General features: G+C 46.8%; 1 protein-coding gene across 1 annotated transcript; it reads left to right on the top strand.

Moving 5' to 3' along the window:
* Positions 1–2,767: 2,767 nt before the first annotated feature.
* Positions 2,768–12,498, top strand: relt (RELT TNF receptor; the record flags this gene model as incomplete). Its single annotated transcript, XM_080844754.1, has 10 exons — positions 2,768–2,812; positions 3,834–3,926; positions 4,346–4,527; positions 4,769–4,821; positions 5,005–5,268; positions 9,052–9,132; positions 9,247–9,325; positions 10,598–10,831; positions 11,458–11,623; positions 12,451–12,498. The coding sequence occupies 10 exons, from the start codon at positions 2,768–2,770 to the stop codon at positions 12,496–12,498; spliced, it is 1,245 nt and encodes a 414-aa protein (XP_080700880.1).
* Between the last annotated feature and the right edge of the window lie 3,711 nt (positions 12,499–16,209).

The following is a 16,209-nucleotide window of genomic DNA, read 5'->3' as shown; positions in this document are numbered from 1 at the left end:
CTTGGCTCGGCGTGCGGCTCTGGAGGCTGGAATCCTATCATTTGGGCTGGAATGTGTCAGGTTGTCCTCCAAACTTGTATAAAGTTATTGAGTTTTCGTGAGCAACTGCTAGCCAGTTGGGTTTGTCTTCCCGACACAGCGTGGGCGACGCAGCCATTGCTCCTTCTTGCCGTCGCTGCTGCTGCTGCTGATACAGTGCCGAGGTCAACAGGACACCTGGCCCGGAAGCATGCATCCAAACACACCATGCACACACACTCAGCGGACTCCATCCAGACAAGCAGACTGTGCAGGCCATCACTATACGATCAGTCAGAGGTTAATTGCTCTGGTAAGGCATATGTTTTCGTCTTCAGGTCCTGTAGTGCATGCCGTCAGAGAGTTTACTATTTCTCTTTCTTTCTCTCTCTCTCCTGTATTTGTTTGTACCTCAGCTGGGTATGTGGCAGTATTGTGAATTGTATGTCTTAGTATTCACGCACCCATGCTTTCATGCCAAAGGCATCAACATGTCCTCTGCACTTAAACCAAGTTTTGAGGTCTGTGGTGGCCACACACTCCACAGTGACCCGTGCTCCACCCCGGTCCCATCTCAGGGTGTGTGTGTGTGTGTGTTGGGAGTGTGTATGTATTGGGAGTGGATGGTGCTGGGGTGGGTGGAGGAGGGGCCTGAGTGCTGTTGGTAGGATGGGGTGTGTCTGTGGTTTAGAGTGGTAGTATAAGGGATGAGAGTCTGTCTTGGACAGGTACACTGCGGTTCTCTGCCTCTCCACTGAAGCCACTGCCTTCCCTGCTCTAGCCTCTTTCCGTGTTGTGCTCGCTTAGCATCCTCACTCTGTCGCCGGGGCAACCCTGTCATCAGCCAACGCCACACTGGGGTAAGTAGAGCTCTCGGGCGACACCTCTGTGACGCCAGGCTGCTTGCTCTCTTACTCCTCCATCCCCCATCAAGGGGCACTCAGGAGACAGAGAGAGGGCTGCCATCTTCACTTGAGCTGGACCTAGACAGTTAGTCCAGCATCTCTGTCGTCTTCAGGGACAGGGCATGGTTGAGAATGCACCCCGAGGAGGCCCTAGTCATTTAGACCTGTTTTGTTTTGGATGCATCTCAGGAATCTTGGGCTGAGTCATGATTCATGGAGTGCGGTTGGGGTTTCTTTTATCTGCTTCTTCTGTTTTTCTGCAGTGCAGCACAGGCAGCCTTTCCTGCAGGCTCTACAAATGCTGCAGGATTTTGTGTTGTATGAATTTATGGCATTCTGTAAATGATTAGCCCACTCTCTCATGCTCTGGAGACACTATCAGTAAAACTTACTGTAGAGCTGATCAGTGAAAAAATACCTGGCAGGTGGGATTTTATGTCCATTTTGACTGTTATATGTTATACCACACAGCATGTGGTATAGATTTATGTATATTTAAGGACTTTTACAGAATTGTTCATTTTCATGTAATTTACAGGATCACAGCAGTGTTCAGAACTTTCCTCCAATGTTTTTCTTTCAGAGCCACAGATTAGTAGTTCCACAGCCAGTCAGCCTATGCATTCATTCTCACCTCTCATTTGTTATCAGTATCTTGTTTTTAGTATGATCTGCAAATTAATATAATACCTTAATCAGGATGGCCTGGTTATGTGTCTTGTGATTTGTGTTTATGTGTGTGTGAGAAAAGGGGGGGAGCAGAGAGGGAAACGCTGGCTGCTGATAGGGCAGATATGATGTGGAACAGGGACTGAACAGAGGGAGGAATGGGAAGCTAAGGTGTAAATACTCTTCAGCCATGTGTGGGATAAAAATACATGGGAATGCTGTGGCTCGCCATGCCCGCTTGTTCTACAAGGGACTATTGCATTCCTAGCAACCCTCTCTTTCTCTCTCTCTCTCTCTCTCTCTCTCTTTTTCTATCTCTCTCTCTTTCCCCCTTGAGAGTGTGATGTCAGACCTGAACATAGGGGCAGCAGCTTATGAGGTGATCAGCACAGCGCCATGGAGGTGATATTGTCTGTGGAACGTTACCTTCAGCTTTGTGGCTTACTGTTGGCCTCGCGTAGCCTGTTGGATGCCTTATGCTGAGGGGCTTTGGATGTGCAGACACTTGTTGAAGGGCGGAGAGGAGAATAGAGTTGGGTTTGGGAGGTCACTGAGGGACCTGGGCAGTGTGGCTCTGGAGCTAGCGTAGTTAGGAAAGAAGAGAGGGAATGTGTTGTTTTCTTTTCTCTTTTTTTCATGCTTGAGTCTGTTTCTCTGTTGCACATATTTCTTTTAATTGACCCCCCCCCCCTTCTTGCAAGGACATCTTACCTGCCTCTTGTGTCTGTACAGTGAAGTACAGTACGTAGGCTTTGTTGTAGTGCTTAAACTGTGTCCGAACAAAGAGCGCAAATCCTGAAAACCACCGGCCCATAGCTCTATTTTTACACTATTGTGGCCACACAGTTACAAAACATGTTGGAGTCACTAATTTACAGCCAGTCATTTACGGTAAACGCTGTTTACCTGTTTGGCTGCATTGTTTTCCCCACCGGTGCGTTTGAGGTTTGGGAGCAGTGGCAAGCAGTGGCAAGTTTCCCCTCCAGGTGAGAGAGGCGGTTCAAGTCGTGCCAGTACAGAGGGTTTAGGGGAACTTTTATGTCCTTCAATCTGTGGTGTGTCTTTCATCGTGGTTTTACTCACTGAGCGTGTCCTCAACTCACCTCACAGTTTTTTTCCTCTCTGTCTGTCGCTCTGTTTTACAGATCATATGTTTATAGAAGAATATCTTGAAGATGATGAGGAACCACCTCTGCTGTTCAGCTCCCTTCCTTCTTGTCGTAAGTCAGTGTGTGTGTGTGTGTGTGTGTGTGTGTGTGTGTGTGTGTGTGTGTGTATGCGTGCATGCGTGCATGCGTGCCAAAGGAGTCATTATCAGCAGTGATTAATGGGTCCCTGCAGATTGGCTGAGGACTGTGGTACCAGAGTCTCCTCTCTCCCTCCGAGAGCAGCAGCATCCCTCAATATCTGCCTGCCCCTCCCTCCCACTCTTGTGTGTTTTAGCAACCGGACTATTGAGTCTGTAATGTAACGACAGCGTAACACTGAATTAGACTCTTTTATAAAAACGTGTAATTTCCTCAGGAAAATGTCATACTTAGACACAACATAGCATTTAATAATGGCTTAATGCATCATTCCTTCAGCAACTGCAATGTATGACACATATTGATTTACACCCATCCTTTAAAAAGCCGAAACCAACATAGACACACAGTGTGTTCTGCTTTCAAGTGTTGCCAGCCATTTGTGAGCATGAACAAATGAAACGAGCGCCGGGGTTTTGACGCATTGGAGCTGTTGCTGGCTGCTGCAACAGGCCTGGGGGTTCCGAGCCAAGGCGATGTTCCGCTTTCATCCTGATAACTGTGCCGCAGATCCCCCTCCTCCCCTCCTCCGCTCCCTTTCAACGCCCCCGGCTCCCCACCCCACCCTGCCCCATCCCATCCCTCAGTCTAATGGGTTAGCAGCGGAGGCATGCGAGTGCCTCATGAGTCGAGGCCTGGCACTGGATGAGCCCCCGGAGCACATCCTCCAGGGCCTTGCTGACTGATTGAGAGGGTGGGCCAGGTTGACACTTGGAATCGATTCCAATCAGCCCCCGTAACCAAAGTCCGCGGGGATGTGTATTGTGTTTTTGGGTGTGTTTCAGTCTGTGACTGTTTGTGTTGGTGACTGGCAGTCTATACATGTGAGTGTGTGTGTTGTTATGTATGTTTGTGGTATCTTTGAACATGTCTATGAAGATGCCAGTATGTCCTCCATGGTAACCCTGGGTGTATGTGTGTATTGTCCCATCAGCTGCTGGGTCTATGGGGGGCGCTGGCAGCACAGTGTGGCGAGGGCGAGGGCTGCGTGTGTCAGCAGTGCCCAGCAGGAGAAGAGCCCACCAAGGTGAGAGACACCACCCACAACCTGCCTCCTAAACTTCACCCTCAACCAACCGCAGCCACCATGAACATGAGAGCTCCACACTCGTTTGAGTTTATATAGTAGTAGAGTCCACGCCTCTGTGTTAACATCATCCTAGCCATGGTCTCTGAGCAGTCACACCCATCTCTTTTCATGTATTGTCAATGTTCTGCAATGGCACCCACTTGTCTCAGAGTCTCTGAGTTTACTTAGTTTACACACTATATGTTGCACAAATATATCAAACCAAGCAAGACATTTTAGAATGAGTACAGACCACACTCTGTGGTCTCTTATGTCAACTGCAGTTTTGTGTATTGTTTATGTCCTTTTGACATGTAGTTGTATTTTTATTTCACAGTCTTCTAAAGTTGAACGTGCTCTCCTTTCTTAATCATCAGGCTTGTGTGGAAGTTGAGGGACCTGTGGTGGTGGGGTGCCAAGCCTGCCCGGCGGGCACCTTTTCCAACACCCACAACGCCAATCAGTGTCGCCCCCACAGCTCCTGTTGGTTTCTTCACAGAAAGGTGGTGGCTCTCGGCACCTCAGCCATGGACACGGTGTGTGGAGGCTGCCTGCCTGGGTAAGGACCCCTTTCACCATGTTTTCCAAAACTTCACTCACCGTTCACGTAAGCAGTTACAGACCATGTGCGCTCAACGGGGGAGAAATAATTTGCCCATTGTTAAAACACTTTACTGCGGCGCTCGTAAATTCTACTCCCATCAACCTCTAAATGTATTTTATTTTTATACTTAATGGGCCTGTGCCTGGAGGGTGTGAAATGTGTGTTTTTAACACCGGATGGTTTCTTCTACATCCAGGTTCCACCCAGCTGCAGCACAGAGGGCCTCCACCCTGTATGCCTGTGCGAGGAGTAAGTATTTACCTTTACTCTGTGTGGACACACTGCGTTATCTCATTTCCTCTGTGGACATGGAAACCCATTTGCCATTCCATAGGTTAGTGGTGGATGGTGTAGAGTTTGTAAAGCTTTCTTATTATCACTCTCTCTCTCATTTTCTTTCTCTCTCTGTATTTCTTTCCCTCTGTGTCCTAGCGGTGGCAGAGCGGCTGGTGCGTGTGCCGCGGACGGTGGGGAAGAGCTCCACCCGGGGCTCGGGCATGGCGGCAGCGAACGCCACAAACGTGCGCGGCCCGGAGGAGAAGACCACGGAATATGCGGTGTTTGCGCTGGTGCCCATCTTCTGCATCATGGGCCTGCTGGGGATCCTCATCTGTAACCTCCTGAAGAAGAAGGGCTACCGATGCACTGCCGAGAAGGAGGGCGGCAGCGAGGAGACTGCCACACCCCAGAAAGAAAGTATGTACCCACACACACACACATAGGGACATACAAATCCATACATACATATATAATATTGTGCAAAATAGCAAGGCAGCACCCTCTTTACCCTGTCAAAAGTAAACTTTTCAGGAAGTATAAGGACGAAAAATATACATCTAAATAAACACCACAGGTCCCAGATCAGGCACACACAAACACTCCACCCCTAGTAGGTAGGGTCTGTTTGGGAATGCAGGGCAGGGTCTGTCTCTGGAGACAAAGCCACTGTGCTCTATAGTTGCTCTTCATACAGCATGTTCTTGACCTAGAGGGTGGGATAGATCTGTGTGTGGTTAACCGAGATTACTCTCGGATGGGTCTCTTCCTGGCACACCCACTGTCTGAACCACAAGGCCCACAGAAGAGAGGCTTATATTCCCTTTGAGGTGGGGGAAAATATTATTCCCTTTGTGACTTTGTGTGGGAGCAGAACAGCATGTACAATTGCTTTATATCAGGTGAATGCCATTGTAAATCTGCAGCTACCAAGAGACGAAAGTCCCATTGTGTGTTCCTGTATTTGCAGGAGGATAGAACTGACTTACCTACACAGTATAAAGTTGCTGTGGCCACGGTGAGCCGTAGTATATTGCCAGTGTTTCGTTTGGAGAGCGACCGTTTTAATTAGAATCAACAGTGGTGTTAAGTCCGACTACTATCTGTTCAGATCTACTGAAGACGCCTGCGATTCTGTAGCTCCGCACTCTATCCACTGTCATTCTAGTCTCTGGTAACCGTCATGTTGTGAAATAAAACTCTCACAACTAGGTTCAGGTCCCTCGCACTCCCCTCCACCTCCTCTTACCTTCCTCTTTGCGCAGCCAGCAACCCGACACCCCGTCCGTCTCTAGTCTCCCAGATCAATAATTCAATTAGGCCGCGGCGGCCGTGTGTGGTCATCCCTGAGGTGTTGTGATCTGGGGTTACTGTGGCCAGACTGTTTGCACGCAGAGGTTTCTATGCCAATAACAAGCATCATCTCATGCCGCTGAAGGTCTCTCCTAAATGCATCCTTGACCTTTCAACCCTACCCCACAGTCATCACTTGATGTAGACTTTGAACAGTAAGGGTTTACATTGTGAGGGACAACACAACTCATTCACACATGTAGAGCATCCCCTTCTCACTGATACACACAAATCCCAAACCAAACTAACTATAGAAATCAGTCCCTCCTCAACCAAGCATGAAATAGCAGAATGATTTGCTGCATTGTTTGAATATTTATGTCTCTAGTGACTTTGCTAGTCAGGATAGCAGGCTTGAATGCCTTAGTGTGGATTTGGAGGTTGTTGCAGTGCAAATGGGCAGGACCCATGGGGTCTGCTGAGGCCGGTGGAGAGGGCAGAGCTCCCTTGCGAATCTGAGGACGTTCAGGACTCTGAGAGTGACTGGGCCGGGGGTTCGCGTGAGGAGATCGTCTGCAGTGCTCGCTACTGCAAGCTGGAAGACACAGTGCAAGAGCTCTGCGCGGAGGGGGCTGCTCCCTAGCAACCGAGGAGAGTGAGAGTGGAGAGGAAATGAGAGGGCAGTGAGGTGAAAGAAGAGAAATCTTTTAGAAAGATGAGTTTCACAAGAAGTACAAGAGCTGAGGAGAAGCCCATCATGGGAGATACAGGAATACAGCAAAAAAGGCAGGGAGAGAGAAAAGGGAATAGGTGGAAAAGATACCATCATCGCAATAGGCTTGTGCTCAGGGTCAGCACGACACCCCTTACACTTTCTTGTGTTCTCCAGGCGCCATTTATGTTCTTTCTGTTTTTGGCAACACAGTTGCTCTCACATAGCAGGCAGGTCCCTATAGAGGACACAAAGAGCCCTGTACTTCAGCACAGCACCACAGTCAATCTTTACCTCCTCATGAAAGAGACTGGAGCTTTATGGCACCTTCTTTAAGGGCTTATGTAACTGTTCCGCTCTGGCAGCTTCCTACACTGGTGCTATCCTAAGTGGGTTTTTAAGGGAGACATCTTACACTGGCATTTTTCCACGTCCTTATTCTGAAATGTCAAACAGATGAGTTGTTACACAAGCGTACAAGTGGCCCAGTCTTAGTGGCCCATAGTAAAAAAAAAAAAAAGTCTTCTTTGTGGATTTTGTGATTCATTGATATTATATCATGGCCATAGAGAGGACAAAGTCTTCTTTGTGGCTTTTGCAATTAATGTATGTTATATCATGGCCATAGAGGGGACAAACGAAGAAAGTCTGGCTGATTTATTTTGAAACAAGAAAGTAAGGCATGAAAGTTAAAATGGGTTGAGATTGTACAAGTCTAACTAAGGTTATTCTGATAAAGTGAAGCAATGCTGCTGAAAAAAAGTCAGCAATTCTCTTTGGAGCATATCTTGTGTGTTGAACATACCTGAAGATATTGCAAGGTATTGTAATACCTAAGTAGGGCAAATAATGAATCGAAAAACCAGAATAATATTGTGATTCTGTTTTCATGTTTGTTCCTGCCTGATATAGGCAATATGTCGCTTTGATAGCTTTTGGCTATCTATTACTAGCAACACTCTGGTTAAAGAGGTCCCCCAGGATGAATTTCCCATAACAGTATTGCTGAGTTAAAGTTAACAACAGACCAATACAACATTAACCTGTTTAGCTCAGCAACTTGCTAAAGTGAATACTGTTTGTATTGTTCTATCTGTAGCAGTGTTAGCACGTTCTGCGAGGTTTCAGCAATGGGCTCTGTGATCAGGGATGCACGTTTGAGCTTTGAGAATGGTCAGTTGGTCACAAGAGACTAAGGCACTGTCCTCTACCCCTAACCTCCACCAGTTACCACACTATTCATGCTGCCATTCTTAAGGTACCCCACCCCTGCAACGCCATGCCATACTAAGCTGGACTGCAGGGAAAGACATTAAGGATTAAAAGAGCTGGATCTTAATTAGAAGCCTGTACTAAATGTAGCAATGTTCTGCCAGCTATTTGAAAGTCCATTACGAAGGCAATTTATAAAAGAATGGATACAGCTGACAGTGGCATTGATTATACTTAGCTGTCTGAATCTGCCAAGTAGGCCTAATAACAATGCTCCCAAAGAAAGGTTTCAATGAAGTGTAGCTGTCACTCTCAATGTGACGATGTCGTGGAGAGGAAGTAGATGCTTTTTGTTATTTATGGAGTTATAGACTAAAATCAAATGTGACAACGTTGTATAATGACTGCGTGATTATATGAATTTGTTTTCGACAGTGCGCTTGTGTGAGTGCTTCCCCATATTCACATTTGATTTTGGTCATGAAAATGGTCTCAGGCAGACAATAGATGCAGGCAGATTAGCATGACAATGCTGCGAGGGGCTGCCGTTCCACAGTGTGCTGCACTGTGCTCTGTGCAGCAGAGAGCTGAGTGAGCTATTCTTGGGCTCCCCATCTGCTCTGAACCGGTACTCTGAACCTGCACAAAGACAGAGAACCTGATCTGAGTTCAGGGCAGAATCATGTCATGGTGCCCCAGACAAGTTTCAAACGTATTCCTTTCTCCGGACTCTGAGTGCCTCGTCTGATCTCATGCCGCTGATATAGAGTCTCATAACCGTTGGTTTAGTGTTCCACACTGGTTAGTTTACAGAACAAAGCTGCATTCAAGAGCATGACCTAGAACCAAGAGCAATAAGTAGATATAGAATTGACAGTTTAATCATGCCATCCTTTTCTTGTAACATATACAGTATATACATCATCATTAACATACATTATATATACATCATCATCAACATAAATGTGCCATCTGTCCTTCTCCAGGTAACGCCTGTCCCTACATTGTAGATGACCCTAATGAAGACACCATCAGCGTTCTGGTGCGTCTCATCACTGAGAAGAAAGGTAAGATGTCTCTGCTGGTCTTGGAACTGAATCTGATATGTCAGTCATGGTGTCTGTCATGTCTGTGCTCCGATAGCTGAGATCTCATTGGTCTGTTCCATTGTTTCCGTCTAGAAAATGCTGCTGCCTTGGAGGAGCTTCTGCTGGAGTATGAGAGCAAGCAGATGGCTGTCAACAAGGCCTCATCCATCAAGTAAGAGCAGTCTCTGTCGTTAACACACACACACAATAATAACTCACTTGCAGAGGTCGATAAGAGGGTCTCTAGATGGGGTGAGATTCAGGTCAGGTTAGGTCACCTGATAGCTGTATAGAACTGCATATAGGTCACGTGCGTAGGTGAGGTTAATGTTATTAGCCATGGGAAAACACTCAAAACAGAGACTGGCCTAAACGGACACAGTTGTTGCATGCGCCACCGTTTGGGACAAATCTGGCTCCTCCTAACATTTTGTTCAAGAGGGACTTCTTAAAAATATAGTGCCTTGTGCTGTGGTTGATGATAGGTCTTGGTGTGTACAGATAGGCACTCTGCTGTCCTCTTATCAGGCAGTAAATTGAGGGAAATGGGACCCGGCCATCTTTCAAAGGAGATATGCTTTGACAGGCAGAAAAACCCTGACAAATTGGTGCAGAATGTACGGTATGCATGAGAACATTTTATTGCACTTGAACAGGTTTTTTTTTCTGGAAGAAAATAACAGGCCCTAGTCTAGATGAGCTATATGAAATCATTACGCTTACGTAGCAGTGATTCAGCCGTCAATCAATCTTGAGCATTATTCATTCTCCCTCACCACACTTGACACACTCACTCTACTTTACCCAGCTGCCCCTGTGTACTATGCATCACTGCAAGCACACCTCCCCTGATGCTCAGGGCAGACTGAGCACACTCTCCGGTGGCAAAGTGGAAAAATACTGTGCCAGCGCCGTGTCGTTCCGTGTGGGCGCGCGCACGTGCGTTTTTTTTTTTTTTTTGCTTCCCTCATCACTGCTGCCCGTCAAAGGGCTGCTCTCGGCAGTGCACGTTGGCTCTTAGTTCTAGAAATCTTTTAATGCCAGACCCTTTCTGTGTGGCAGGCGAGGGTGGCAGCCGCATTCAGCTGACACACGCCTGTGGGCTCTTTCAGCCCCACACAATGGAACAATGAGCAGAGTGGGTGTAGGCAGTGGTAGGGGGCGGTTCTGCGGCAGGAATCTAAGCATGTGGGTTTACATTGGAACAGGTGGGACTGGCTTTTTATTCAGGGAGGGGGCAAGGAATAGATAGGGGGAATGAGGAGGGCATTGCACCATAGCAGATCTGCTTGTCCTACCATTAACATAATCCCGTCAAAAGCACTCACTCAGTGTTATTCCGCATAAAGGAAGTAGAAGAAAAATGAATATCAGATGTAACACTCCTCCCTTTTTTGTCTTTTTCCCCTCCTCTCCTCTTTCTGTCTCTCCATGGCTCGCTCAGGTTCGCTGGGCTTCCTAACCTGGCTCAGTTCCACTCTCTTCCACAGATGTGTCCTCATCAGCACCATCACACTATAAACGGACTGGCCCCGCGCTCCGGGACCTGCTGCTCACGCTGTAGCCAGAAGAAGTGGCCCGAGCTGCTGATTCCGCCACATATCAACACCCACAAAACCTCCAGCCCCCCTGCCAGCACTCCCCTGCCCAGGGAGGTCACCATCCTCTCTGTGGGCAGGTGAGAGTGCACTATGTTCTACACTGTAATGGTAATTCAGGGGATTCTCGGGATAACACTGGTTGCATGATAGTGAGCAGGAGACTGTAGTTTACATAGCTTTTATGGTATTAAACTATGCTGGGTATATGATGTCCCCCTCCCTCCATGAAACAGATCACTCTTTTGGTAGTAACCATCTGCACAACAACCTACATGGTAATTACCTGTGTTTGATGGATATGTGTAATTGCAGTTCAATCAGCGTCAAAGCTCACAAATCATACAAATGATTTGTTACAATACACAGCATATGAAACACTAAAGTCATAATTTCGATATCACCCACAAAGCTCAAGTCCTGAAAAACAAAATGTATGCCCTTAAGTGGACTAGACGTTGTTTTGGATAAATTAATCAAAGGTTGAAAGGACAAGTATAATTGCATAATAAGTAGTTATGAAGTTAGGAAAGCTCCCTTCCTCCATGAAACTGATCACTCTTCTGCTTGTAACCATCTGCACAACAGCCTACATGGTAATTACCTGTGTGTGAGGGATATGTGTAATTGCATGTGTGTGTGTTTACATGCAACAGACAAACTTCAACTCTTAAACTCTTCCCTTATCCCCCTGCTTCACGGATAGGTTCCAGGTGGCTCAGATCCCGGAGCAGAAGGGAGTTTCTGTGGAGACGACCCCAGTGGAGTCTAGTGACACGGACTCGGTGGACACGTCTCACACGGGCCCGGCGGACGAGACGTCCCTGCTGGGCCTGTCCTCTGCCTCAGTGCTCTCCAGAAGCAGACAGGAGGTGAGTCACACAGGCAGCACCTGCATGCCAGACACACACGCACTCTCAGGCAAACTGGAAGAAACTAGAGTAGGTGGCACTCTGTTGTCTCTCTCTCTCTCTTTCTCTCTCTTTCTCTCTCTCTCTGTCTCTCTCTCTATCTCTGTTCTAACTAACTAGCTAGTCGTTTTTACTAGAAATAGCTGTTCTACCTAGTTCTCCTTCTCTGTTGTTCTCTCTGTCTCTTCTTTCCACTCCTTTGCTTTGCTCTCTGGTCTTCTCAATGTAACTCCTTTTTGGGACTTATTCTAATAGTTGTGTCTCCAGTACTTCTTGGTATCTGTGTTGTCTCTCTGCCATTCTCTCTTTCTCTCATTGTTTAGCCCCACCTTCCCTGTTACTTGTTCCTTAACTCTTTGGGCCTCAGGGGTGCACTGAACTTCAAGAAAATTCTGCAATGTCTTCATTCTAACTGGGAACAGTGGAGTGATTGTGTGTGTGTGTGTGTGTGTGTGTGTGTGTGTGTGTGTGTGTGTGGGTGTGTGTGTGTGGGTGTGTGTGTGTGTTTAAGAGAGAGAGAGAGGGGGGGAGAGAGAGAAAAGAGGACGCCCTCTTAACACAATGAATGGTTAGTTGGGCCCCTGGTGCTATTTCAGTATCGCTTCATGAAACCGGTTTACCAAAACCGCTCCCTGTCACCACGGCCCCCGGCCCCTGTCAGCTTTCCCCCAGTCCCCACCCATCCCTGTGGGAGCCGTGGGACCTTTATAGGGCATCACTCCCACTTATGTACCCAGTGAACATACCGTGCCTGACTGACACTTTGTCCTAAACGTTGGTCATTTCAGGAGCCGAGGCTGATCATTAGGCTTGGGGAGAGCAGTGTGGCTCTGTGACAGGTAAAGATTGATGTCCTACGCCGAGCCGATTCTGTCTGTCTACTGACTCCAGTGTTAACCCATTAACTAGCATGCTTGGCTAGCACTGACACTCTGAGGCTGACTGTGTCTGTGAGTGGGGGAGCATTCAGGCGTGCTGTGTCGCTCTGGGGCGCGAGGCTATCGCCTGGGTTTGGGGGAATCAGGCTGGAACATGTCACTGAGTTCTGAATCCCGATGAAATATTCATCAGCTCAAGTGTTTGGGGTTTATGAGAAGGCAATGTTTGGTGGAGAGCAGAAAACACACACACACACACACAGAGACAGTCTTACACAACCCTCTTCTCTCCTCTCTCTCTCTCTTTCTTCTCTCTTTTGCTCTGTCTGTATTCAACCCTTTTCAGGTCTACCCTTTTCTTGACATTCTCGAATAGTTTACTTTAGCATACCACATCTCCCTGACGAAAAGAGTAAAGGGCATGTGCACATCTCAAACACGTACACGCACTACCAAACATCCCCATGCACATTCTTCCCTTTCAGAACCTGCTGTCCTGTCCTGTACTCTGACATTGGTGTGGGTTAAATTGCCAGTTTGCCAGCAGTAAATTTAGAATCTGTCAATGTGACGCGCCTCTGAATGCACAACCTCCTGAAATATGTGTCCTCAATGCGTAAACTGTAGAATGGGAGGGGGCATGGGTTCCTTTGTGACTAGAACGCATGTCTGCTAATGCACAGCTAACTTCTGCTAACCTGGTAGCCAGAGGTGTCATGGGGATCTTTTCCTATTTTTCCCCAACCCTAGTCAGGCGTTCATAGCTTTCACGTTATAACACCTGTGCTGCACAAGCCTGTTGTATCGTCGGATCTGCTTCCCTCTCCTGTTTTACTCAGGGGAAGAGGAAATGCTGAGTCAGAGTGAGCTACGTTCTGCTGCCCTCTGCTGGTTTAACACTAATAGGGCTCAATTTCATCATTCATGCTTTCTTGCTAACATTTAAGTGAGGCAGTTTAACTCATATTTTCATAACAATTGAGCATTTTATGATAAAAGCTTCAAATTTGTTAAAGATCTAATCAGATTTAGAAATTGAGGCGCTTCAGATAGGGCCACCAGGGGGCCATATGGTTTATATCTAATCACATCCTGACACTGCACCCCAGGTCTTAGAACCAGTCTCAGGCCCACAGAGCCCTACTACTTCAGATATGGCCAGGAAGGAAGGGGCCGGCAGGCCAGTCTCTGGCCCATTGCAGTAGCGTCTGATTGTCTGTCATGGATGTACTAGGGCCTTTTCCACAAATAACTAAGGGAAACTATTTTGTCGTTGGAGGGATGGATTACTTTATGAAGAGGCCTGAGGCGTATGCTGTGCCCAACCAGAGGGGAAGGACAACACTGCCCTCAGTAGGCATCTGACAGCCCAGAGGAAGACAGTTTGCTTCCTGCCTAAGCACAGCAGAGTAGACATCAGCACACAACCAGGCACACAATCACCACGATCAAACCTCAAGCATGCTACTGAAATACAAGAGATGTGCTGTCAAAAGAGATATCTGATCCCCAATGGGGCCTGCCACCCTATTCCTTGCCATCCGAACATCATATCTGTAGCAGTAGGCCTCTACATCTCTCTGGCAAGAGCTCCAGCCCAGCCCCATACTGTCAGTGACCTGTCAATGATTCTGTATTTCTCTTGTGTTTGTAGGTGCAGGTGTAAAATGAAGAGCACAGGAACTGGGTGAAGACTGTGACATCATCAGCAGGTGCCAGGCGATGAACAGAGTGTGGGTCAGACTGCCTTTGAAGAAGAGAGGGGAGGTTGACCCCCATGGGGATTCAGTCTAATGAATTGTGTATTTATTACATGAATAATTTACTATCCTATCTCGGTTTTTAAAGCAATACAACTCTGTTTCTATAAGCAGACAAGGTAGAAGGAAAGAAAGTATTTTTTTGTCTCTATAACTGTGCTTCCGTATGACTCACCTGAGCTGGTTGAAGTCAAGCCATGCAGTGCACATCGACATTATGAGGGCATGACGTACAAACTGACAGTGGCACACACACACATACACACACACACACACACACACACACACACACACACACACACATTGATACGTATCATCACTGACCAACCTACTGCCCACAGCACACAACTCTACATTAAGAGAATGGACCTAATATAAACCTACATAAACTCCTCAGACAGGAACATGTTAGCACCAAGTATTCCATGAGAAGCCTAAACAAGTCAGTTGGTTTACTCCTACTTGACATATACAGTACAGAGATCCCTCTGATACCACCAAACACAATCCTCAACATCATCCTCTAGGTTTCCTCTCACACAATGACATCCATACTGATACAAACAAGCCAACATTTACTGTCATCAATGCAACTTAGATTTTAGCTATTAACCCTTTGGAATGGCTTTCAGTGCTAAAGGGCTGCTTTAATTTCAATTTTGCATCAGAATTACTGATTTTGATGCCCAAGCACTTCTTTGAATGATTGTATATACTGTATGTATAGGAGGGTGCAAATGGAGAGGCTTAATGTATACTTTTTCACCAGCTATCAGTGCGGTAGAGTAAGTGAGCTAACGGGTGACTTAAGCGTGGCATTACTTTTGCTGTGCCTCATTCCCCATTTAGTTTCAATTCAGATGTATTTCCATAGCGATGGAAGGCATATGTATCCTTAGCTTTGTTCTGAGGCCCAGGACATCCTTTTTCCTGGAAGTGCGCTCACACTCAACCCTGCGCTATGAGAGCGCTTCCTTATCCGAATGAACTGAGTCAGATGCCATTTCCCCGTTTGCTCAGGGTTCTTTATAATCTCCCGCGTCGTTCCCAAAGACTCACTGTCTCGCTCCTCCCAAACAAGACACCTTCACATTCCCACTACAACATTTTTTAGAAGAAGGCTATTACAAACACTCGGCAGGGAGCTAGGATGCCGGTCATGTAGCAGATACATGCTGCTCAACTGAGCCAATAGGTGAGAAGGCCCCTGCCACTGTTCCTGCTGGGAATGTTTCTAACATCACATTGAGGATGTGTGAAGTCTCACACCTCACCCCCTGATTTATTTTATGGGAAAATAAAGGAAAGCATTAGTGCTGTGCACCTAGCCACTGCATTTAATTTAATGTAGTTGCCCCGCAACTAAACTCACTTTCCCCCAACCCATAGTTGGGGTTCAGACTGGAAAAGCTGAGATAGCCAAGACCTCCTCCACACCCCTAGAGGATATTCCAAATACAGTGTTTATCGACAAGAGTAAGTGGTAAACCTTGTAATAGAAGAGCCATATGGTTTCATTCTCCTAGCAAAACATAGGGCTATTATTTTAGGAAGTTTACCACTGAGTTAATTTACCATGTTTATCACTACAGCACGTACTTGGAATGACCCCTGCAGTCTGCACTTCTGTTTTGTTTATCAGGCAACCCATAGGAGGTTTGATCTCAGAGATCCTTCGTGAAGCTGGAGTTTTCCCTTAACAAGGCTTCTTTTCCTCAAGTAATAATTGGGTGGGTTGGAATGAGACAAGAAATACATCAAGGGAAGAAAAAAAACATCTGCAGCACTGTGATCGTAGGCTTTAGGAGTCTGTCACCGAACCTACCTCCTTTTGAATGATTAAGCGTAGGAGGGATTTCTGAGACACATATTTTATTTGTTTTGTTATTTCTGCATGACAAGATGTATC

This window comes from Sprattus sprattus, assembly GCF_963457725.1.
Source record: "Sprattus sprattus genome assembly, chromosome: 9".
Taxonomy (NCBI): domain Eukaryota; kingdom Metazoa; phylum Chordata; class Actinopteri; order Clupeiformes; family Clupeidae; genus Sprattus; species Sprattus sprattus.
Note: the sequence above shows the minus strand (reverse complement) of the source record. Positions and strands in the feature narration are given on the sequence as shown.